General features: G+C 44.4%; 1 protein-coding gene across 6 annotated transcripts in view; it reads right to left on the bottom strand.

The window, feature by feature from the left end:
* PPP6R2 (protein phosphatase 6 regulatory subunit 2) overlaps positions 1–23,923 on the bottom strand; it is a 151,878-nt gene that overhangs the window by 44,927 nt on the left and 83,028 nt on the right. For all 6 annotated transcript variants that reach the window (XR_005592724.1, XM_039520189.1, XM_039520188.1 and 3 more), the window contains 9 exons: positions 19,444–19,557; positions 16,588–16,714; positions 15,668–15,820; positions 9,640–9,843; positions 7,951–8,015; positions 5,545–5,660; positions 4,089–4,174; positions 3,619–3,699; positions 1,781–1,878 (listed from right to left, as the gene is read on the bottom strand). Coding sequence is in view for 5 of the 6 variants with exons in the window: in XM_039520189.1 (XP_039376123.1) it covers positions 1,781–1,878; positions 3,619–3,699; positions 4,089–4,174; positions 5,545–5,660; positions 7,951–8,015; positions 9,640–9,843; positions 15,668–15,820; positions 16,588–16,714; positions 19,444–19,557 (1,044 nt within the window). In the remaining variant the exon portion in view is untranslated. The remainder of the gene's footprint in view (positions 1–1,780; positions 1,879–3,618; positions 3,700–4,088; positions 4,175–5,544; positions 5,661–7,950; positions 8,016–9,639; positions 9,844–15,667; positions 15,821–16,587; positions 16,715–19,443; positions 19,558–23,923) is intronic.

The raw sequence follows: 23,923 nt of genomic DNA on the forward strand, positions 1-23,923 counted from the left end.
ATTGGAATAACCTGAGGGGACTGAGGAGGGGGATTTTATGCAGCATCTACACGTGCCTAAATCTGGGCAGTGTTATTTATGTCTCAAATGTTATCAATTAAAGCTATTAAGTTAGTGCATCTGTTGTAAAATATTAAAAAATATTCAAATGACCATCCTACTAAAAAAAGGGTCATTTTTAATTATATCTTAAGTCATTTCTTTCAAAGATTTCACCAACAAATATCCTTCACTGGAAGAGCCTTTGTTTTCTTCCCTCTCCCTTCCTATTCATCCTCATGGGAATGAACAGTATGTTCCAGCTACAATTCTCGTTCAGCTCCAGTTTTACATTAACTGTCTCTACATGATTCCTGACAGAACTTATGCTGCTTTTCCCCCCAATAATTGACTTAATTCCTATTTTATTACAAAATGGGAAAAACAATTACCCCATAATCAGTCAATTGCATGCTGGATTGGAACTTGTTGGCCCTATTAATGGCCCTTATGACCACAAAGCTCAAGGAAAAGGCTAGAGAATATCTAAGATCCTCCCTTCACACTGAAAAGTAGCTTCCATTTATTTAAATATTCTAGCAGAGACCCTAGAACTTTGAGAATCCTGAGACCTTCAGAGCTAGATGGTACTGACAGCTTTCAGGACATACTGGTTGGTATTTTCTTGAGGGTGACTCTAAAGACAGTACAAACTCATCTGAAGCTGGCATACAACATGAAATAGCAATTTGAAAACAGTTATTTTACTCAGAACCTGGTAGTGACTTAAGCTCTGCCATGAAGAGAACAAACAATGAACTTCCCAATAACTCAGATTTAACAGGAGCTGCAAAAGACTCAAAGAGTCATTCTGCTATCAGAGAGCTTTCCGGGCTAAAAACTGCCCCTTTCCACTGATCACCATGTCACTAAGTCCATCAGCCTCTAGCATTTTTCTATTTCAAATTAAGTCTCACAAAATGGAAGGAGACCTCTTACTTTTTAACGCTATATGAAATACAGTTATAAGATGTTATAATTTATTTTTAATGACAGAAACCTATAAGGGTGGTGATAATCTGGGAGATGGGGATGGGGAGGTGTTTTTAATGAGATTAGCATCTCTTACGTAACAGCGGCACAGTCATTATCACTTAGGGTATGTCTGCAGTGCAGTGTAAGCCCCGGGTTCAAACTCAGGCATAGCCTATCCCCCCCACCCCCCTTCTAGTTACAACAACTCACACAAACCGAGGGCTCAGACCCTGGTCGCAGGACCCCATGGGATGGAGAGTCCAAGCCTGACTTAAGTCAGGACCCAGGGTTCAAACTCTATTGATTTGCAGTGAACTCATGCTGTGGGGGTTTGTTTACACTGCAATAAAACACCTGTGGCTGGCCTGGGTCAGCAGACTTGGCCTTGCACGGCTATAAAATTGCCATGTAGACCTTCAGGCTGGGCTCTTAGACCCCCAGCACTTCAGAGCCCAAGCAAGAACGTCTATGCCGTTACTTTTAGCCTTGTAGATTGAGGCTGCGAGCACAAGCCCAGGTTCTGAGATTCACCACCAAGCGCTGGATAATTTTTTTTATTATTATTATTTGGGGGGAGGCAGTGTAGACGTACCCTAAGATTCTGTAACATGAAATCCATCCACCTCTCCCTTCTTAATGGTTTTTGGAATTGCCTTATCACTTGCATGCTTCCTTCTACATGAGGAAGATGAAGATTTCCTCAGGGACTTCATCTGACTGCCAATCTTCAACTGTAGACATGACAAAACTGGAAAATTGAACTCACTTGATATTGTCATCCTGGTCTGCAAACTCTTCGTCATTGAAGCCAAACTGATCCACAAAGTTGGCTGTCATCTGTTGGATTTGGTACTCTGAGAATGCCTGAGGGATGCAACCAGAGACTGGTTATAAGGCAATTCAAGGAGTTTAAAATAAACATTACAAGAAGATGTTGCTAATCAAGCCTATCCCACCCATGCTCTACGCCTCTGAGTTTGTTTGCCGCCTAGCACAACGGGGCCCCATTCTTGGTTGGCCCTTAGGCACTACTATAATAAACTTAACTATATAATAATAATAGTTCAATTTTCCAGGCCAGGCATCTCCACCACTATTGTTTGTTAGGACTTTGCTGCAGTAGCCAGCAAACACCTGTTTTTCTGACCCTCAAATATACTGAAGTTCTCCTGTTAGCACGGCTGTTGAAACTGCCGTCCCACCAGTGCAAGGGGGAAATTCCCATTTCCCTTGTAGAGAGAAGTCAGTTAATTTCCCTTGTTTTTATGGGGGGCTTTAACATAGCAACTAGGGAAAGAAAAACACTGGAGTGAAAAGAAAAGTGTTTTTGCAAAACCACAGAATTTGGCTGGGGGACTCAGGTGAAGGGGTAAGTAACCTGAAACTCAGTTTTTGGACCTCACTAGATTTCAGGTTAAGGGTGTCCCTACAATCCCCACACCTGGTTTTATACGACTAGCTAAAACTGAACTACCTAAAAATGTCTTTGCTGAATCTAATCTGCTCTGCCCTTTCCTAAACTCCGACTCTACTTTCCTCATGAGTCTAGAGACACTTCTCCTCCCATTCTACTCTCACCTAACAATCACTATGCAAATACACCTTTCAGCAGCCCTCAGAGTGCTCCTGATGACGAGGGCCAGATTTATATACAGGCAAACTAGGCACCTAGGGCCAAAATTCATTGGAGGGGGAGTGGGCTCTCCCCACTCACTGTGGTCAGGGTTGCCATACTACAGATCCGCCAGGACCACCTGCTCATCCTGCCACTACTCAGGGCCCTGCTCACTAGATGGAAGCACAGGCAGGCCAAACCTGAGTGGTGCTGGGACCCCGTGCACCAGGTCACAAACTGTTCATCCATATTAGGCCCGGCCACACCTCCATCAGCATAGGTAGGGACCCGTAGTGTATGTCTGCCTGGGGCTCAATGATGAGTTAATCCAGCCCTGCTGCTGTCCAACCTGGCTCTACCACTAACCATTAAGAAATTTCAAACATTTGCCTCCAGACACAAGAAAGCAAAATTCACCCATTCATTTGGCTCTCTCATTTTATAAGAGAATACCTATACAATTGCCTTCCCTTTCCTTTATAAATAATACCATTTTAACCCATAGATCTCAATGAGCTTTACAAAAGAGCTAAGTATCACTATATCCCCATTTTAAAGCTGAGGAACCTAAGGCACAGAGAGATCATACCGCAGAGCTGCTGGAGAGCTGGGAAGAGAATCCAGGTCTCCCAATCCAGTACTCAACCTAATGGGTCACACTGCCTCTTTCTAACAAAATTCTGGCTTCCCCATGGGCAGCTCCAGCAGAAGAGCAGTCTTCACCAATGGTCAGCTCTACCCTCTGTTGCAGTGAGTGAGTGATATTTTCCACCAGGCACAAAAACTTTAGGGTGAGAAGGTTCAAATACTGGGCAAATTGTTCTTCCCTTCCTGTAAAAACATCTCTACTGTTAATGGATTAGACAGACACACAAGCAGCGTTAGACTCTGGTAAGAAGTCAGGAAGCTGCACCATAGTGAGAAGGATTAAAGATGAAGCCAGATGTAGTGTGCTTCTTGGCAACAGTACGAAGCACAGAGTCTGTCACCTGTTGGAGGGAGAGTTCATTGGGAAAAGCGCTCTCAATGTCCTCGTCCTCACTGGATGAATGCAGATGGTGGGTGCTCACCTGAAACAAAGATCAAAATGAATGTCAGGGAAAACCAAGAGAGGTCACAGTATAATCTTGCCCTGTTAAAAATCTGTGACAGCCAGAGACCAAAGCGATCTAGTAGGAATTATTTTCCTTCAGAGCCCAACATCATGAGACACAATAGACAGAGAGGTTGCCAACCTACAGCAGTATTGCCGCTAGGTCAGAGAGAAATCCCTCACATTCAGCACTATAGAGGAGAGGTTAACTATAACTTCCTGCTCTGGCCCCTGTATACCCGCTGTAGGATCAAGGAAAAATATCACAGAAAAAGTCATATAAAACTGACAATTTTCAAATAAAACAGGTGCCAGAAAGCAGCAGGCCCATCTGAAATATGCAGAAGCGTTTAGTACTGTCCTTACCAAATCCACTGTATTCTTCCGGTTTGTCTCTCTCAATGTCTCTTCTACAAAGCTCTCCCACCTCCCTCTGCAATCCTCAGGTAGCTCTGTAACAAATGGGTCACCACCATAGTTACCTCATAGCTCAAGGAACAAAGAACCAGTGCCAGTCAATGGAACACATCAGTCTCCCTCTCTCCCATATATTACACAATGTTCAGAGCCCCAGACGAGTAAGGAACAGTGTTCTAGGGTATATGCATCTCAATACCTGATGCAATATTTTATATAACATGTTTTTAATCCCTCAGCACTTGTACAACAAAAACATGGTGATATTTAAAAAGATTAAACACATTCCTATGACCCAAAACACTGAAAGTCAATCGAGAATCCAACAAAGCAAACAGAAGACAAAACAAAAATATGGGGCCAAGACTGGAAATACACACAACTGAGGAAGAGGGGTACATTTGAGGTGTCATTTAAGAGCTCAGAGGGCATTGGCTGAGATGGATATCAGAGCGTGGAGAGATTCCAGCCCTAAGGACTTCCAAAGCAAAGTTAACTCATGCCATTTCATATTCTCTGGATACTATGTACTGTAACTACTAGTTCTGCCCATGCATTATAATGTACCACCTCAGTTCTGGGCCTTGCTCAGTGTTTAACATGCTATTCTCCAATGCAATGAACCGGGTTAGAGAGCTAAAGAGAATAGAAACAAGGCAAATTCCTCAGCCAGTGTAGCCCCTAAATGGCCATGCAAACTAGAAGACAACGCTTACAAATTCTTGCCCAATGCAACTTCTCAAGTTGCTAACGTTAGTGTTTGATAAGCATGTAAGAAGCCAAGAAAGGTGAAAGATTCCTCCCATCTGCACCAATGTGTTTTCAATTAACATACTTAATTGGGTATCCTTATCTTCTCCTAGACAAACAAAGGGTTAAGTGGGCTACACAGTGGTTCTCAAACTGTAGGCCACCGTCAAGTGGGGTCAGAAGAACTTCATCTGCCCCTGTACATCTCTCAGAGAATCAAATCTTAGTGATAATTTACTAATGGAAACCACATTCTCACATAACACCTCTTAAGCCCCAACACCCACACTTTATTTCTTGTAATTTCTTGATCAGCTTCCTGGGACAGGGTCCCATTCTCCCCTGTAAATTTAAGGTACTGCAAAAACAGACAACCTCCTGCTGAACAAGGCATTCGGTAGGACAAAACGAGTCAAACTCTGCACATGGTTATGCAGATACAATCCCACAGACTTCAATGTGGCAGTGTGCATGTAAGAGAGAGCAGAATGTGGCCAAAAGCCTCATTAAGAATCAAATATAAACATTCAGCCAGAAATCTTTTTTTTAAAACTGTAAAATGAACTCTTACGAGCATGTAAAACAAGGCAAAATAAAGTGTTTCAGAAAGAGCTATTCAATCAGAAAAACATGTGATGGGACTAGGACCATGTACCTTTAATGAATTCACTGATCTGGATCTGCATGGGGCCCTTCTCCATATTCTGTACCACAGCATTGGCTATTCGGGTAAGGTGGCCCATATTCCCTCGCCTCATTCCACCTTCTGCCCTGAAAACAGCAACAGTCAGTACCAGTTCAACAAAACACTCATCAACAAATTCTTAAGAGCCACCTGCTGCTGCCACAATTTAACGTGTGTAAACAGTAATTACTACAGTGTGGCAGATGTAAAGATGCTGCATCAACACAGAACAGGCTGAAGGGGATGTGCTGTCTCACAACAGAGGAACCAGTTCATATTGTCTTGGTCAGATAGTGAGAAGGGAAGAGAGAACTCCCATTGCACCGGGTATACTAGTCATCTATAAAAGCAGCTATGAGATACTAGCACAGAACTAGATCGTTTTTTAATCATCACTTCCCTGAAACAAAGAGACAGCAACAGAGAAAGATTCGAATCATTGCTGTATTTAAAAAGCACTGGCATTGTAGTTGAAGGTAAGACAGAACAAGAGAGATCCTAATCTACGATGACATATTTCCCTCAAAGAGAATTTAAAAAAAAATCAAAATTAAGTCAAATAATAACAAAGTCACATTGCCCCTGTATTTTTGTTGCTCCAATGCTATCCAAGGAAAATGTCAATCTCAAAATCAATCAGTGAGTGAAATGGCTGAGCCAATCCTCCTACCCACACTATGCAGAAAAGGACAGAAGTGACTCAAGAATCAAAATATATTAGCTTTGATGGCAGGTCAGCAGGTGGCACTTACACAGCTCAGATCAGAACTACTCAGCTAATATAGAAGATCTGCTTTCAAACTGGCAGGTGCTGACAAGCAAAAGAATGGCTAGAACTCAAACAAGTAACCTAATTATTCATTTCAACCCTTCATTCACATTACAGAATATCTCATCAAATATTCTGGCTTGAGTCATATATTACTTGTGCAGCTCTAACTGTGCGCAAGGTTGACACAGGCAGCCCTGCTGAATATTGTGGAGTCTGGTCCAAACCAAAGCACATTAAAAACATCATAGAAACACAATGGAAAAGAAGTCTCCATGTCACCCACTACTGAACCCTAGACAAAATACTGTAAAAAGAAAACCACCTCTTTTATCTGAGCTGCTGGAGGAGATGTTGATGATAAAAGCATACAGTAGTACTTCAGTGACACATAAAACTTTTCACTTTATATTTTGGAGTAACTGGAATATATCAAAAGTTAATTTTGTGATGGTTTGCTGTTCTAATGTCAATTCACCATAAATGCTTTGGAGTTTTCATAGACTGATTGATTTTAGGGCCAGAAGGGAATACCTTGATCGTCCAGATTGACCTGCATAACACCAGTCGCAGGACTCCCCTGTTTTGCTCATGATGTTACTGTAAAATTCAGTATTAGATAATAAGGTGATAGGCTTTATACAAACCCCCTAGTCAGGATGTTCCTTTTAACAACATGAAGTTGTGCCTAAAAATTCGAGCATTAATTATGAGCTAAATCAAGAACTCCACAAGTGTCTCCTGAATCTCAAAGAGTGACAGAAGTCAAAGCCCAAACAGAGATGACAGAGAGGCAAGGTGGGTGAGGTAATATCTTTTATTGGACAAGCTTCTGTTGGTGAGAGAGACAAGTCATAAGGAGGAAAGGAAGAGGTGTTAATGGGCCACTTCACCTTGAAATGTGTGTTAACTACTTAGGCTAAACAATCTGTTCTACCTTGTATTAGCTGTGACACTCTGAGTAAGTTTCATCACCCCCATTCATTTAAGTCTATAAAACAAAATTCAAGTAATATGGACAGACACAACTATGGTTGTCAGTGCATTACCTACAATGCAGGGGGACTGTCAAGAGAAATTAGCAAATTGCCTCTACAGCAGGTTGAAGCTGTAAAGTTCTATAGGCAAGCAAGGAAACGGAAGCCCAGATCATTTTCTTTCACATCAGTCTATTTTCTTTATTTTTAGAGTCGTATTTCATACCAATCACCACATTCCCTGAATGGCTTCCAGAGTTAGAAAATTACACGAGGAATCTAATCTCAAATAGGGTTTCCCAGACATTCTTCTCCCAAAAGTGGGGGGAACAGTACATAGGTTATTTAAAAAAAAAAAAAAGCAAGCTGATGTGCTATGTGATGTTCTTTGGGAAACCAAGAATGAAGTGTGTGTTGGAGCACTGTGAGGCTCTTATGTGTCCACAAGGGTCTATGTATGTGTTTACCGAGTATGTATTTGATTTTTAACATCTGAACAATCTGCATTCTGATTTTCTAGCACATTAGCAAACTTCTCTATTGTCCAAATAATTGAAAGAATATTCAACACAATAGTCAAAATTTGCAGCCCTCAAATTGGGCCCTCCATACAATCAAAAACACCCTTACTGTATTTTGTCATTGACTTCCCAGGCATCCAATATCCTTTGCAACAGGCAGCAATTCTGGAACAACTAGAGAGGGAGAGATAGCGAGAACATTTCAGACACTGGCTAAAGGAACTCCTGCGGCCTATATTAGACCAGGGATCACTTTCATTAATCTCTTTACACCTTTTATCACTTAAAATTACTTTAAGACAAATTTTAAATGGATTCATCTTGACAGAATAAACTGCACAAGAACGCTAAAAAGGTCCAGCAATCCTCTCAAGTTTTCCTTAAGTGGTTCAATCTTCCTCTATGTCACAGAATTTCCCTTCTCTTAGAGGAGGGGAGAGAGAGTGATTCCTGTAAGATTCTTCACTTTACCCTTAGATGGTTCATCATAATATTAATGAAGAGAGCTATCATGGTTTTAAGACAACAGCACAGAATATTCTCAGCATTAGAAGCACACGCACAGAAAGAGTTGGGAATCTGTAATGACGATGACTGTTTTTTGGTCCAAAGTGTCTATGCATCTTTACTAAAAGGAAAAGTGATCTCTAAACTCATGAAGACGGGTGATATTTTTCCTCTTTAGTTGAAAGAATAAATCATCTGTACAAAGGCAAGTACATTTCCAATCAGAACTGGAAGACCAAAGCAAAGTCTAGAAACCTTGATAAGCATTACCCTCTCTTCTTGAGCAGTTTGTCAGGCTACTCTCTTGTTAACCAGGACCCGTGCTGAATCCATCCATCTAAAGCAGGGGTCTCAAACTCAAATGACCACAAGGGCCACATGAGGACTAGTACATTGGCCTGAGGGCTGCATTACTGACACCTCCCCCCAGCCACCCTCGGCCCCACTCCACCCCTTCCATGAGGCCCCGCCCCACCTCTTCCCACCCCTTCCCTGCCTCCATTCCAACCCCTTCCCTGAAATCCCCACCCCAACTCCACCCCCTCCCTGCCCCCAGGGAGTGCAGGAGGGGTGTGGGGTGTGGCAGGGGCTCAGGGCAAGGAGATGGGGTGTGGGGTGCAGGAGGGATGAGGGGTGCGGCAGGGGTCAAGGCAGGGGGTCAGGGTGCAGGAGGGGTGCGGCAGGGGGCTCAGGGCAGTGGGTTGGGGTGCAGGAGGGGTGCGGCAGGGGTCAGGTGCAGGGTGCGGCAAGGGGCTCAGGGCAGGGGGTTCAACTGCAGGAGGGGCTCGGGGGACGGGCTCTGGCCCGGCGCACACCATGGGCAGGGCAGGCTCCCTGCCTGCCTGACCTGCCCCCATGCCATTCCACTCCAGGAAGTGGCTGGAGCATGGGGGAGCAAGGGCACGGTGGGGTGGGGGTGTTGCTGTTGCTTCAGGCACCGCCCCCAGCATCTCCCATTGGCCGGGAACAGGGAACCGCAGCCAATGGGAGCTGCTGGAGGCGGTGCCTGAAGCATCATCAACACACACCCCTGCACCTCTCTTCCCCCACGTTCTTTCCGCTTCCCAGAGCGGCGCAGGGGCAGAGCAGGCAGGCAGGGAGCCTGCCCTGCCCCCAGTGCGTGCAGGGCCAGAGCCGCACTAGGTAAACGCTGGAGAAGGGCGGGGGGAGGGGGGGGGGCCGCGAGGAACTTGCAGGCCACAGAAAATAACCTTGCAGGCCTCATGCAGCCCGCAGGCCACATGTTTGAGACCCCTGATCTAAAGCTCTCAAGTGACATGACTAGACTTACATGTGTCACCATAATATTCTCTGGACTGTGGTCTGGAGTCTTCAAGTTCTCTGTGGTCACATTCCCATTCAGCACCTCCTCTTTATTTTCCAGATCATTTGTTGCTGATTTCCCTTCGTGCACAGAGTGCGAGAGAATAGCTGCTATGCACAGTTCCACTTGGAAGTGCAAAAAGTTATTCCATGTGTATTTAAAAAATAAGTCCTGGAACAAAATAAAGGATAGAAAAAAATCCACTTAGGACACATCTGATCACACACACACACACACACACACACACCCAGAGGGACAAAGTGGAAGCATACTGTCAGTCAGCCCAATTTACAGAGCATATTCCCTGAGGGCAAGACAGTGAAACTTCGATCAGAGGAATCACTGGTGGAGTAAGGTACTACGCTCAACATAAGATAGTCTGTGTTATAATGGTGCAGCCTGGTTTTGATGCAGGCTTCACTCCAAAAACTGAGGCCTCTCGAGACTGCAGAAGTGTAATCTAATTCCCCCAAACAAAAACTTTGTTAACATAAGGGTTCTATTTGCTCAAGTGCTAATTCCACCAAGATAATCACTAAAAATCAAGTATCAGAGGGGTAGCCGTGTTAGTCTGGTTCTGTAGAAGCAGCAAAGAATCCTGTGGCACCTTATAGACTAACACGTTTTGCAGCATCAGCTCCCGTCCACTCACGCCCCTTCTCTACCTACGCTACATTGATGACATCTTCATCATCTGGACCCATGGGAAGGAGACTCTGGAAAAATTCCACCACGATTTCAACAGCTTCCACCCCTCCATCAACCTCAGCCTGGACCAATCTACACGGGAGGTCCACTTGCTAGACACCACGGTGCAAATAAGTGATGGTCACATTAACACCACCCTATACCGAAAAACTACCAACCGCTATGCCTGCCTTCATGCCTCCAGCTTCCATCCCGGACACACCACAAGATCCATTGTCTACAGCCAAGCACTGAGGTACAACCGTATCTGCTCTAACCCCGCAGACAGAGACCAACACCTAGAAAATCTCCACCAAGCATTCTCAAGACTACAGTACCCACACGAGGAAATAAGGAAACAGATCAGCAGAGCCAGACGTGTACCCAGAAGCCTCCTACTGCAAGACAAACCCAAGAAAGAAACCAACAGGACTCCACTGGCCATCACATACAGTCCCCAGCTAAAACCCCTCCAACGCATCATCAGGGATCTACAACCCATCCTGGACAATGATCCCACACTTTCACAGGCCTTGGGTGGCAGGCCAGTCCTCGCCCACAGACAACCTGAAGCATATTCTCACCAGCAACTGCACACCGCACCATAGTAACTCTAGCTCAGGAACCAATCCATGCAACAAACCTCGATGCCAACTCTGCCCACATATCTACACCAGCGACACCATCACAGGACCTAACCAGATCAGCCACACCATCACCGGTTCATTCACCTGCACGTCCACCAATGTAATATATGCCATCATATGCCAGCAATGCCCCTTTGCTATGTACATCGGCCAAACTGGACAGTCTCTAAGGAAAAGGATAAATGGACACAAATCAGACATTAGGAATGGCAATATACAAAAACCTGTAGGAGAACACGTCAACCTCCCTGGCCACACAATAGCAGATCTTAAGGTGGCCATCCTGCAGCAAAAAAACTTTAGGACCAGACTTCAAAGAGAAACTGCTGAGCTCCAGTTCATCTGCAAATTTGACACCATCAGCTCAGGATTAAATAAAGACTATGAATGGCTTGCCAATTACAGAACCAGTTTCTCCTCCCTTGGTTTTCACACCTCAACTGCTGGAACAGGGCCTCATCCTCCCTGATTGATCTAACCTCGTTATCTCTAGCTTGCTTCTTGCTTGCTTATATATACCTGTCCCTGGAAATTTCCACTACTTGCATCCGAAGAAGTGGGTATTCACCCACGAAAGCTCATGCTGCAAAACATCTGTTAGTCTATAAGGTGCCACAGGATTCTTTGCTGCTACTAAAAATCAAGGAAATCAACAGTTAAGACAACCTTAATTCACATGCCTTAACAGCATTACTCCTGGGGGAATTCTGTGCCACTGCACACGCACAGAATTCATGTCCGGAACAGAAAAAAAAAATAAATTTCCCCTGCAGAAAATACATTCAACCCAAGAAGTGCTGCAGTGGTGCCAGAACAGCCGGCTGACCGGCAGTAACAGGTAGCAGCAATCTGTGTTCACCACAGCAGCCTGCCGGTGGAGCCAGGGTAGGAGGCAGAGTGGGGCACACAGGGCTGCTTGGGGGGGGGGGTCACAGACTGGGGTTCAGAAGGGCTAGTGGGGGGGCAATAGACGGGGGTGTGGGCTCAGGCGCTAGGGGGTGACAGCATTGAGCCAGGAGATGAATGGGATGGGGCGCCAGGGCCATATGGGGACAGGGAGTAGGGGGGTGCAGGACCACATGGGGATGGGGAGTGTGGGGATAAGGGCAGACGTGCCTGACTGAATGGGAGAGGCTCAGGGTCAGCCAGGGTCTGCATGAGGGAGGCTCCCCAAATCCCTAACAATCCCTCCCCCACTCCTCCAAAATAAACTGTTCCATACTTCTCCCACCTATACTCAACAACCCTCCAGGTTCACTCCCAGGCTCTGTCCCTCTCTTAACTCCTCCGTTACCCCGACTCCCCCAAGCTTTTACCCTGCTTCTGCAGGGTGTGGGAAATACAATTCTGGACTGTAGTTTAAATGAATTATTCAAAGTTCTGTATTAATATGCCTAGTAATATGCAGAGTCTATTTGTCAAATAAAAATTCCTGAATCTTTTTTTTGTCATCTTTATTGTAACAGACACACTTGCTAACAAGTATTTTGAAATAAATAACCAAAATAATTGAAACTGGTGTGATTATATTGTGTTATTTTGACAAAATATTAAGAATTTTGCAGAATTTTAAAACATTGTGTGCATAATTTTTAATTATTTGGCACAGAATTCCCCCAGGAGTATAACACCTAAACAGCATTACACTAAAATGCACTCACAGATATCTCACCTCCACAACAAAGTCTTCCAACACATAAGTTATAACCAAACATAATGCACTAGTTCCTTTAAATCATACACAAATATAACTGACTCATAGCACAACTAAATTAAGATATATTCTCTACCCCATGGCTTGGTTGGCTATGATAAAAAATAATCACTGACAATAACTTAACTGTGCCACTCAGAAAATATCAGAAATAATTTTTCCTAAGCCATTCTCTTAGTTATTGTGCAGTTTATTTGGTTTGTACCCCAGGGTAAGGATGAGCAGAGGGTAAAAAAATCTGTTCTTGGAGATCTGGAGTACGTCCCATTAAACATCTGAGCCTTCACAATATGTAACTAGGCTATTTTGCAGACATTCTGCTAAGTTACTTTAACAGTTAATGTTGAAAGATTCACAGAATCATAGCGACGTAGGACTGGAAGGGACATTGATAGGTCACCTAGTCCAGTGCCCACTATTATCTAGAGCATCGCTGACAGGCGTTTGTCTAGTCTGGTCTAAAAAAACTCCACTGACGGAGATTCCACAAGCTCCCTAGGTAATTTGTGCCAGTGTTTAACTACCCTTATAGTTGGGAAGCTTTTCCTAATGTCTGACCAAAATCTCCAGTGGTGCAATTTAAGCCCATTATTTTTTGTGCTGTCCTCAGTGGATAAGGACAACAATTTATCACCTTCCTCTTTATAGCAACCTTTTATGTACCTGAAGACTGCTATGTGCCCCCTCAGTCTTCTCTTCTCCAGACTAAACAAACTCATTTTTTTCAATCTTTCTTTGTAGACCATGTTTTCTAGACCTTTAATAATTTTTGTGGCTCTCCACTGGACTTTCTCCGATTAGTCCCCATCTTTCCTCAAGTGTAGTACTCAGAACTGGACACAATATTCCAGTTGAGGCCTTATCAATGCTGAGTAGAGTAGAAGAATTACTTTTCTTATCTTGCTGTTCCTGTTAATACATCCCAGAAGGATATTTGCTTTTTTGTGACAATATTACATTGTTGGCTTGTATTTAGTTTGTGATGCAATAAAACCCCCAGATCCTTTTCTGCAGCACTCTCTCCTAGGCAGTCATTTCCCATTTTGTATTTCTGCAATTGACTATTCCTTCCTAAGTTTAGTACTTTGCATTTGTCCTTATTGAATTTCATCCTATTTAATTCAGACCATTTCTCCGGCTTGTCAAGATCATTTTGAGTTTTAATCCTGTCCTCCAAAGTGCTTGCAACTCCTCCCAGCTTGGTATCATCTGCAAACTTTGTAAGTGTAATCTCTATGACATTATCCAAATCATTTATGAAGATACTAAATAGAACTGAACCCAAGACAGATCCCTGCAGGATCCCATTCAACATGCCCTTCCAGCTTGATTGTGAACCACTGATAAGTACTCCCTGAGTACGGTTTTCCAGCCACCTGGGCACCCACCTCATGGCAGATTCGTCCAGGCCAGCGTTTCTCAAATGTGGCCACCATGACTGCATGCGGCCACCAGGGGGTTTCTTGTGGCTACAGACTTCTGGGATGTGATGGGGTAGGGTGGCAAAATAGTGGCCCCTCCACCTCCCTGTTGCTCCTGAATGCACCACTTTAGGCTATGTCTACACTACACCGCTTTTAGCTACATGGCTGCATCGCTACAGCTGTGCCACTAAAAGTCATGCAGTGTAGCAGCTGTTTGTCAGCTCTCCGGCTGACAAAAAACTTCCATCCCCAACGAGCAGCGTTTGTGTTCACGCACTGTTCACGCTGGCACTTGTCGCAGCAAAACTTTTGTCTTTCATGGGGCGATTAATACCTCTGAAAGATAAAAGTTTTGTCATTCAATTGCCAGTGTAGCCATAGCCTTAGGGCATGTCTTCACTAGCAACATTAAAGCGTTGCTGCACCAGCACGGGGAGAGAGCTCTACCAGCACTATAAAAAAAACCACCTTCATGAGGGGAGACAGCTACCATCGCTGGTGCACTGTCTACACTGCCCCTTTACAGCACTGAATCTTGCAGCACTCAAGGGGGTGTTTTTTCACACCCTGAACGAGAAAGTTGCAGCGCTGTAAAGTGGCAGCATAGACAAGGTCTCAGTGTTCATTGCTGGGCTCGCCAGCAGGGGTTGGGCTCTGTGCCCCTCTGGAGACACCTGGGCACAACGCTGGAGAAGCAGACAACTGGTGAGTTCCCCATTTCCCATGGGATGGTGGGGATCAGGCTTTGGGCCTCAGTTCTGGGGTGGTGTGGCAGCAGGTTGTGGCCAAGGGGCTTTAGGCTCCAGCTCCAGGCTCTGGCTGTGCAGCGGCAGGCCCCAGGCTCTGGGGTTTCAGGCTCTGGCCGAAGGACTTTAGGCTCCAGCCCCCTGCTGACTCCCCCAGCCCTCCAACCCCCACTGTCCCTGGCCCCTGCTGCTTCCCCTGACCCCTAATGCAGGGCTTAATTTGTCCCCAGGCTTGCCAGGGCTGAGTAAGTCTGCTGTGAAAAGCGATACTTGTATGTTTGTTAATATCATTTTTCACAACAGACTTACTAGCTAGCAATAAATAAATTACAGTGATTTGGCTGTGTCTATGGGCATATTTATTTGTTTTTCCTAAAGCTAATTAAGTATTTTAGGGGAAGTGTGAGAGCAGCACACTCAGGCTCCCAAAAATTTGTCCTGAGAACCCCTGGTCTAGGCTATATTTCTCTGATTTATGAGAAGCAAGAGAAGATCTCCTGGTTAAGCCAGGGTGGCCTCTTACTATACTTTCTATCTTGCTTCCTATCTTGAAAGTTTGAGGTGTGTTTCAACACATTAACCAACTATAATTATGTTATAAAGACTAGTTTGAGAATAGATATTCCTACTGTCAGGAGATTAAGCAATTAATTACACACTCAAACAGGCATACATCAAATACAGTGTATCTGTCTTTGTACTGTACAGATCACAGGTAATGTTCTCTCTTTAAATAGCATATTCTTCCACAATATGTCACACTGTATTATTACTCACAAGTAATAAATCCATGGTATTGAGTCTGCATAGTTCATAGTTAATACTGGGTGTGTTTGTGTGAAGCAGAGCCGCTATTAGTCGAGCTCCATGAAGACGAGCATTCCCCAGTGGCTCCTCCAAGACACCAATTGTAGTCAGGATTGACATTTTCTACCACAAACAGAAAAAGGAAGCAGATTTTGAGTCCATCTCTACATAGGTCAAGATGTCATTACTCTAATCAGACATTAGTCTGATTTTACATTCAGTAGGCTTCATGTAAACCTCCTCTGCTAAGGAAACTGTTTGATACTTAGATCAGCCTTTCCTTCTACCCACTGAATCATGTCCAGGGACAATACAGTAAGTGAAATTAAAGAACTTCTGAATCAAAATTAACAATATTCAGATAGTATTTTCTATATCAAATTTCAGAAAGCTACAACCACCAATGAGTAAATACAAATCTTTATTATAAAGGGCGCATGACAGGACAGAAGTCCTGCCCTATGGGAGATACAGCCATCTGTTGATAATCTAACTATCCCCTGGGATTAATAGCAGATTTGCATGCCACTCAGAACATTCATGAATTCCAACAGGCTATATTTGGAAATGCTTCCTTTCCCCACACACGTCTCCAAAACCCTAGTTACAATAAAACAATATCCTTAATGTTACTCAAATACAGCAACTCAGCTGCCAAATCCCACCACTTGGTACCTAGACATCTAAAGTCTAAAACTGAACTCTGAATTTTTCTTTGAGGGTTTAAGTTAATTTATTGTAGGATTTGGGTTTTTTTAGTACATGATGCTTTTAGGTGAGCAAAACTGAAAATATCCAGGAGGTAAATGATCCTACACAGAGAGGAAAGAAAACCTCTGATGTGCATGTTGTCAGCTACTGTGAACACAGCAAGGGCTGAGGTGCTTTACCTTGGGGGGATTGAGTAGAAGCTGGTGAAAATCCTTTAGCCGTGGTTCAATACCATGTAAGATGCTGCTATTGACAGTGTAAGACCTTTCAAATCCCTGAGAGAATGAGTCCATTAGTCCCTCCACTCTGTAGAGAGAAAGGTAAAATGTAATATTCAAAACTTGGACAAAACCACCAAGAATAGTCATGCTTGACTTAATCAGAAACCCATCCCAGCCCTCTTATCTGCCTTGTCATTCCCTCTTCAAATCCACAGCTATTTTCCAAGACAAACTGTTTACTGCTGGCTGAAGTTTAAAATACTATGTAAATACAAATCCATGAAGCAGAGTGAGATGACAGAGTAAATTACTGTTTACTCATCATACTAAGGACAGAAAGGAAAAATAATTAAAATATGTCCTTGTGTTTAACATTTCTGAAATATTTAAGCATTGAAGATGTATCTGGAAGTGTTAATCTTGTACACAATTGTTAAACGTTATAACAAAACTTCAAGACATGTTTATCAAGAATAATGCAAATACACTAGCTGATATACCCCTGATCACTTGAGTATTTCTGAATGCACAACAAACATTAATGAACCCTTGAGAAGCAGGGAAGCATTATCTTCCTTTTATAGATGAAGAAATGAGCCACGGAGAAATTAAGTGATTTTCCCTGAGCTCCCACAAGCAATCTGTGGCAGAGCTGGAAACTGAATCCAGATGTCGAGTCACTGCCAGTGCCATAACCACAAAAGAATTATTGCTTCGTAAGCCTCGTAATGGCCTTGCAAACCTACACTTCCTTCCGTCTGTTCTGAGCAAACAGGAAGGAGTTTCCGGTAGACGAGCAGTTCTGCTGAAAAGGATCTGGGGTTCTAGTCAATCACAAATGGAGTCAAGTCAACAAAGTGATGTAGTTGTGCAAAGGGCTATTATCGTTCTGGGGTGTATTAACTGGAGTGTTCCATGTAAGACAAAGGAGGTAATTGTCCTCTCTACTCAGAACTGGGCACCACACTTTTGGGAAAGAGGTGGATAAACTGGAACCAGTCCAGAGGACAGCAACAAAAATGATACCTTTTCATGTAAGGATACAAAAGCCCCCCACTCCACCCCTTTCATGAGGCCCCGCCCCTGCCCCCTCTTCCCACCCTTTTCCTGCCCCTATTCCAACCCCTTCCTCAAATCCCTGCCCCGCCTCCTCCCCCGAGCACGTGGCTCCCTGCTCCTCCCCCCTCCATCCTGGAAAGCGCTAAGCGCTGCCAAACAGTTGTTTGGTGGTGGGAAGCGCCTGGAGGTAGGCAGAGGAGCAGGGACATGGCGCACTGGGGGGAAGGTGGGGCAGCGGGTGAGGGGAGGTTGGCGGGCTGCAGCAAATAACTCTGCGGGCTGCATCTGCGTGTTTGAGACCCCTGGTCTAGGTTTACTTGGTCCTGCCTCAGCAGAGGGCTACATAGGATCACCTCTTGAGGTTCCTTCCAGCTCTACATTTCGAGGATTCCAGTCCCCATTTATTGTTTGGAGAGTTATTGGCCGACCTTGTGAGGCCTTTGCACTCAGCTTGGTGGCATTTTCTGTCTGGATGTAACATGATAAGTTTTGAACACCTCATCTGATCAAACTGTCAGGGAATGATCAGAGCCCTATTGATTATGGTAAAAAACAGAAAAAACAAAAGGGGCAAATGGGGGCATGGAGCCCAAGGCATCTGGTTATCACAGCCACAGTTTCAATCACTTCTAATTTTTCTACAGACCAAAGAACCTGCTGATGGCAGAAATTAGCATATTCCAGCATAACAATACCCCTCTCCGAGAGACTGAAGGAGAGAGAGGGAGGAAGGAAGGAGAATGGAAAGGCATTTGGGGAAGGGGCACACACAGAGTCCCTGACATGGGGGAGAATGGATTACTCTAGTATGGGGGAACAGGGGTGTGCCAGAGGCCCTGACATGAGGGGAATGGGTGACTCTTGTATGGGGGGAGGAGGGTATGAGGATGCAAAGAGCCGCTGGCATGGGGGATAGAGGTTGGAGGCACACAGGGAGATTGTGGAGGGATGCTAGGATCCTGGTGTATACAATGAGCTTGGCCTACAAACACAGTGAAGTGTGCCTCCCCTTAGTTATAGCATTCTCCCAGTCCAGATGTCTGAAGAATTATTCTTCTGCCTACTGTATGCAACAGATGGGAGAGACCCAGGCAGGAGCCCTTGAGTCCTGCCATTTCAGATCATCACAGCCCCTGGCTCTTTGGTGTCCACATCCCAATTTTTACAATTTCAGCTTTGAATATTATTTTCTATTTGCTGGTTGATTGTTTGCCCAAGTCCCATCCCCTGCTCTTCTTACCCCACTACCGGCCCTCCATGCTCCCCTCCATTCTTCCTTTTGTTCCCCTTTCTTATTCTCCCTACCTCCCCCTTGATGCCTCTCTTCCACGTCTTCCTTTTCCCCACTCCTTTGCTCCTGTTTATTCTTCCCGCTCCTGCCATTCTCCCTCATTTGCCCCCACAAACACAGAAATAAAAAAAAAAAAAAAAAAATTAAAATGAAGAATTGGAACTAAAAAGCCTTGTGCCCATCATAAGCATGTTTATGTTGTACCTCTTTCTCCCACCTTCTGTTTTTATTTAGATTGTAAGTTCTCTGGTGTAAAGATGTGCTTTCCTATGTGTTTGCCCCTAGCACAACACGGTTACAACCCTGAAATGCTACCTGGAAGAACAACTATTGCATTTAAAAACAGCTTTTCTTGTATTTATTTTAGGCAGCCCCTGAAAGTATGTAACATCCTTATTTTTTTTTAACAGAGTCAAACTATATTTTGAGCTGTAACATTTCCTTGCTGAGGAGAGTAAACCTACCCAGAGCGCCTTGTCTCCAATAACGTTAATAAAATCTGAGTTCCATTCACTATGCAGTTTTCAGTCTGGTCTCCATCAAACATGTTTTTCAAAAGCTGTTCCACGCATTCCTGCCTGTTAAATGACACACAGGAGTTAAAGAAAGGCATTAGAGATACAAATAGTTTGCAGAATTAATTGTTTTAATTTTAAAACTACTCACTCCCTTTCTGAAATAAAGAAACAGCAATTCTTTGGAAGACAGATTAGGGAAACTCCCCTCTCAGTGGCAGATATGCCAGTGATGGATCTATGTCAGGTCTAGGACTCTGCTTATCTATGGTTTACACCACCAAACCAAAAAGTGGCTCTATCTCCCATGAGCAGAGGAATGCCTCTACATTATGAGCTGCTAGCTGGCCACTGCCATGCACTCAATCTATTTAACTTATCAAAGAAAAGGTTAAAAGCTAATTTGATCACAGTCTATAAGTACCTGTACAGATCCCATGGAGAAGATATCAAATACTACTGGACTTTAATCTATCTGCCAAAGGCATAAGAAGATCAAATTACTGGAAACTGAAGTCAGTAGGGCTCAAACTGTAAATAAGATGCAAATTTTCAATAGTGGTGGTAATTGTCTACTGGAACAAATTATCACCAAGAAAAGTGGTAAAATCTACACCTCGGGGTGCCTTTAAGTAAAGATTTAAAGTCTTCCTAAGCAATATGCCCTAGCACCACCACAGGTTATTGGGCTACGTGCACAAATCAATGGCGGAAAGCTAGTGGCCTGTTTTGTGTTGTAGGTCAAGCTAGATCATCATAACAGTCACCTTTCACTTTAAAAACTATAAATACACAGATGTGACTCTCCAACTCAGGCTTAGGGACTGATCAGCACAAATGTAGGCAAGTAGTATCTCTACTGCCTAGCGTGTGGCAAACAGGCAATCCTTGATTGCCCATTTCGTGTCACTGTAGTCTAATGTGTACAATAAACAAAAGACAGCATCAAGACAAGGTTCTGGTTGGCACTGTGCACTCTCTCATTCATCCATAATGATTTGGATGCAATCTCTATTTCCACATCTGTGTCCAAATCTCTTTTTCCAAAGTGGCTTCTACAAATATGTTTTGAACATTCCTCCAAAAACCAGTACAAAGGAGCTTTCCCACTTTTTAAGTCATAGGTGGAGCTACAAACAATGCTTCCCAAGTCTATGCACTTCAGTCGTTAATCCCTAACTCTTGCTGTTTCCACAGGTTTTCACAAAGAGAGTTTATTTACCCTGAACAGTCACTGGAGCTCTCCGAGATGTGTGGTATTCCCTGTGTACTCCATTCGTGGTGCACATGTGCACCATGCACCTGAGACAGGAAGATTTTTCACTAGCAGTGTGTCCGTTTGTCTAGGCCTGCATCCTTCTCCTCATGCTCCAAACCAAGGGTATAAAGGACCACTGAGGACCAATCACTTCTCCAGTTCCTTCTCTACCCCAAATAACTTTACAATAAGGATCCAGAGCAGAGGAGGAAGGTGGATAGTGGACTACAACTATGTACCTATCTGGAAGAACTCCAGTTATCTCTTTTGCTTCTTCAAGTGATGGTCCCTGTGTGTATTCCACTTGCGATGACTCATAAGCAGTATTCACTGAGGAGGAGGAGGGTGCAAGGGGCCCTGCTGTTCCACAGAATAGATGACCATTCTCCCAAAGGATGCATCTGTTGTAGAATCTTGTACCACGGTTGTACTGTCTCACAAAGGTTATGCACAGAGCCCTATGTGGCTGTGCCACAGATCTCCAGAAGGGAGCTACTGATGCAGCCTGGATTCTGATCAAGTGGGCTTTAACACCTTGTGGGAGTGGTCACTGTTAACTCATAACAAACCAGGATGCAGTCTGAGATTCCCCTTCTCATAGGTTGGTGAAAGATACAAATAGTTTGGGAGATTTCCTGAAGGGTTTTGTCCTCTGCGGGCAGAATGCCAATGCTTGACGGACATCCAAAGAGTGTAGCTTCCTGTATTATCTGGAGGCATGGGGTTTTGAATAGAAGATGGGTAGATGGATGACCTGGCTCAGATGGAATTCCACGATTACTTTAGGAATCGACTTTGGATATAACCTCAACGAAATTTTATCCTCATGGAAGACCATATAGGGAAGGTCTGCCATAAGAGCCCCAGCTCGCCTGCTTTTCTGCTTGCAATCACTACAGCCAGAAAGGCAACCTTCACAGATGAGTGAAGATACATGAAGCTAAAGGCTCGAATGGGAGATTTGTTCGTGCTGAAAGGACTGAAGTGAGGTCCCACATCACAGTAGATTTCAGCACTGAAGAAAGATTGTGACAAGCCCCTCCTGAAATCTTACTGTAGTCAGATGGGCAAAGACTGAATGATTGCCCACTGGAGAGTGAAAAACACTAATAGCTACCAAGTGTACTTGCATGGTGCTGAGGGACAGCTCTGAAATATTTAGAGATAGGAGGTAGTGAGAAGAAGAAGGGATTTTGGAACTTTCTGGCAGTATCCAACAATGCTGGCACCAGGTACAGAATGTTTTCCATTTCATTTTCTCCTGGAGTCTTTTCTGCTATTGCTAATGATGAATGGTATGGCCACTGAGCAAGCCCTTTCTAAGCTCAGTGTCCATGCAAATACAAAGCTGCTAGCTGGAGAGATATTGGATTGGGACAGAGGATCTTGCCCTTGTCCTGGGTCAAGGTGTGAGGACATCTGGAGAAAGCTAGTGAACCTGAATAGCCACTAGGATCACTGACACTTCGTCTTGTTTGCACTCTCTCAGGACTCAGGGCAAAAAGGAAAGGATGGGAATGAGTACATCGGTGGTTCCAAACGCTGTACTAGAAATGCATCTCCTCTGGAATTGTGGCCTCTGCCACTCAGGAACAGTAGGCTGTTCTCAAGATACAAAGAGATCCCCAGACAAGAATCTCCATTATTGAAAGATGCTCTGCACTGCCGAGTCATGCAGTTCCCACTCATGGTCTCTAGAGAAATGCCTGCTGAGGCAGTCAGAGAATGTTCTGCACCCCCGGAAGGTGCACTGCTAAGCGGGTGACCTGGTGACAGATGCATCAATTCCAGAGACTGACAGCTTCTATATAAAGTTGAGTGGACTCTGCGTGAAACTCTCTCTGTCAGTCAGGAGAGAAAACAGATGAAGCACTAATATATTCTGCTGAGGTGCCATCTAAATGTTCCTCCAAGGGGGATTTGTATGGTCTCTCTGAGGGAGTCTCATTCCATTCCTCAAAAATAGGCAGACCCTTTCTGCGGATCTGAGGGGTCTGGTGCAGGCATTGGTGCTGGCAAGGAAGGTTATGTTGGTGCTGAGTGAGGAATAGGCGTTGATGAGGGGATCAGTGCTGAGGGAGGCAATGGTGCCAGAAGAGGTATCAGGATCAGGAGGGAGGTTAATGCTGCAATTGTTCTCACAGCCTCCAGCAGGGCTTTCATGGAGTCCTGTAGAAGGGCCACATAAGGAGGTGAAGAGGGCCTTGCATGATGCCTTGATCTGAGAGGAGGGAAGAAGACTGGAATCTTGAAGTTGGGGACCCTCCAGCTTAATTTCTGAAGGGGATGAAACTATTCTGAGGTGGTTCTGGATTGAGACCAGAGAAAGTCTATCCAGGTACCAAGCGAAGCAATGGAAAAGCATGCAGACAGGTGGCTAGTAGCTTCAATAGTGGATGCCCCTTGGGCAAAGAGAGACTAAAGGTTTTGGATCCAAAATAACAAGGAGTCTAAATTAGTCAGTCCAGAAACATCTCGCATAGAAAGGAGGTGACAGCAGTGCCATTTGAGCATCTTCAAAGAACTCATAGGTCAGAAAACACAAAGGAGGAGAGAGATGGCACTTCCTTTTTCTTCTGCTTGAGCCCCTCTTGTGGGAAGATGTGCTTCCTCTTCTCCTTCCTTTTATCTGGAGGAGCATCCATGTGGACTTTTGGTTCCAAAACAGAGGCATTAGCATCAGAAGACAAGTCCAGAGTCAGTTCCAGGAGCAACAGTGCGAGTAAGGAGCAGACACCAAGGTCGGTGCTTCCTATATCATCACTAAAGGCTACTGAGGCCTTAATAGGTGGTGTCAGTACCTATTTAGATTAAACTGGCACCAGTGGAGTCAGATGGTGCTAGGTAAAGGATTTGCTCCCAGTAGTGGGCAAAAAAGATTCAGATCTCAAGCCTGTGATAAAGCACAGAGGTGAAGCCAGAGCAGACAAATGTACCTTGGCATGAAGGCTGGTCTTGGTACCCTTGATGGGCCTCTCTGAATATCAGGCTGAAGGCATTTAGAGCCTGGAACCTCAGGCATCAATCCCTTCTAGCACAGGCAGTGAAGACACAGCAAACCATGCACTGGGTTACCGAGTGGGTCTCGCCCAGACATAGAGAGCACCAGATGTAGGTGTCCGTTTCTGGTACGATCGTCCGGCAAGAGGACACATCTCTTGAAGCCCATAT

This window comes from Mauremys reevesii, linkage group 1 (assembly GCF_016161935.1).
Source record: "Mauremys reevesii isolate NIE-2019 linkage group 1, ASM1616193v1, whole genome shotgun sequence".
In the NCBI taxonomy this organism is placed as follows: Eukaryota; Metazoa; Chordata; order Testudines; family Geoemydidae; genus Mauremys; species Mauremys reevesii.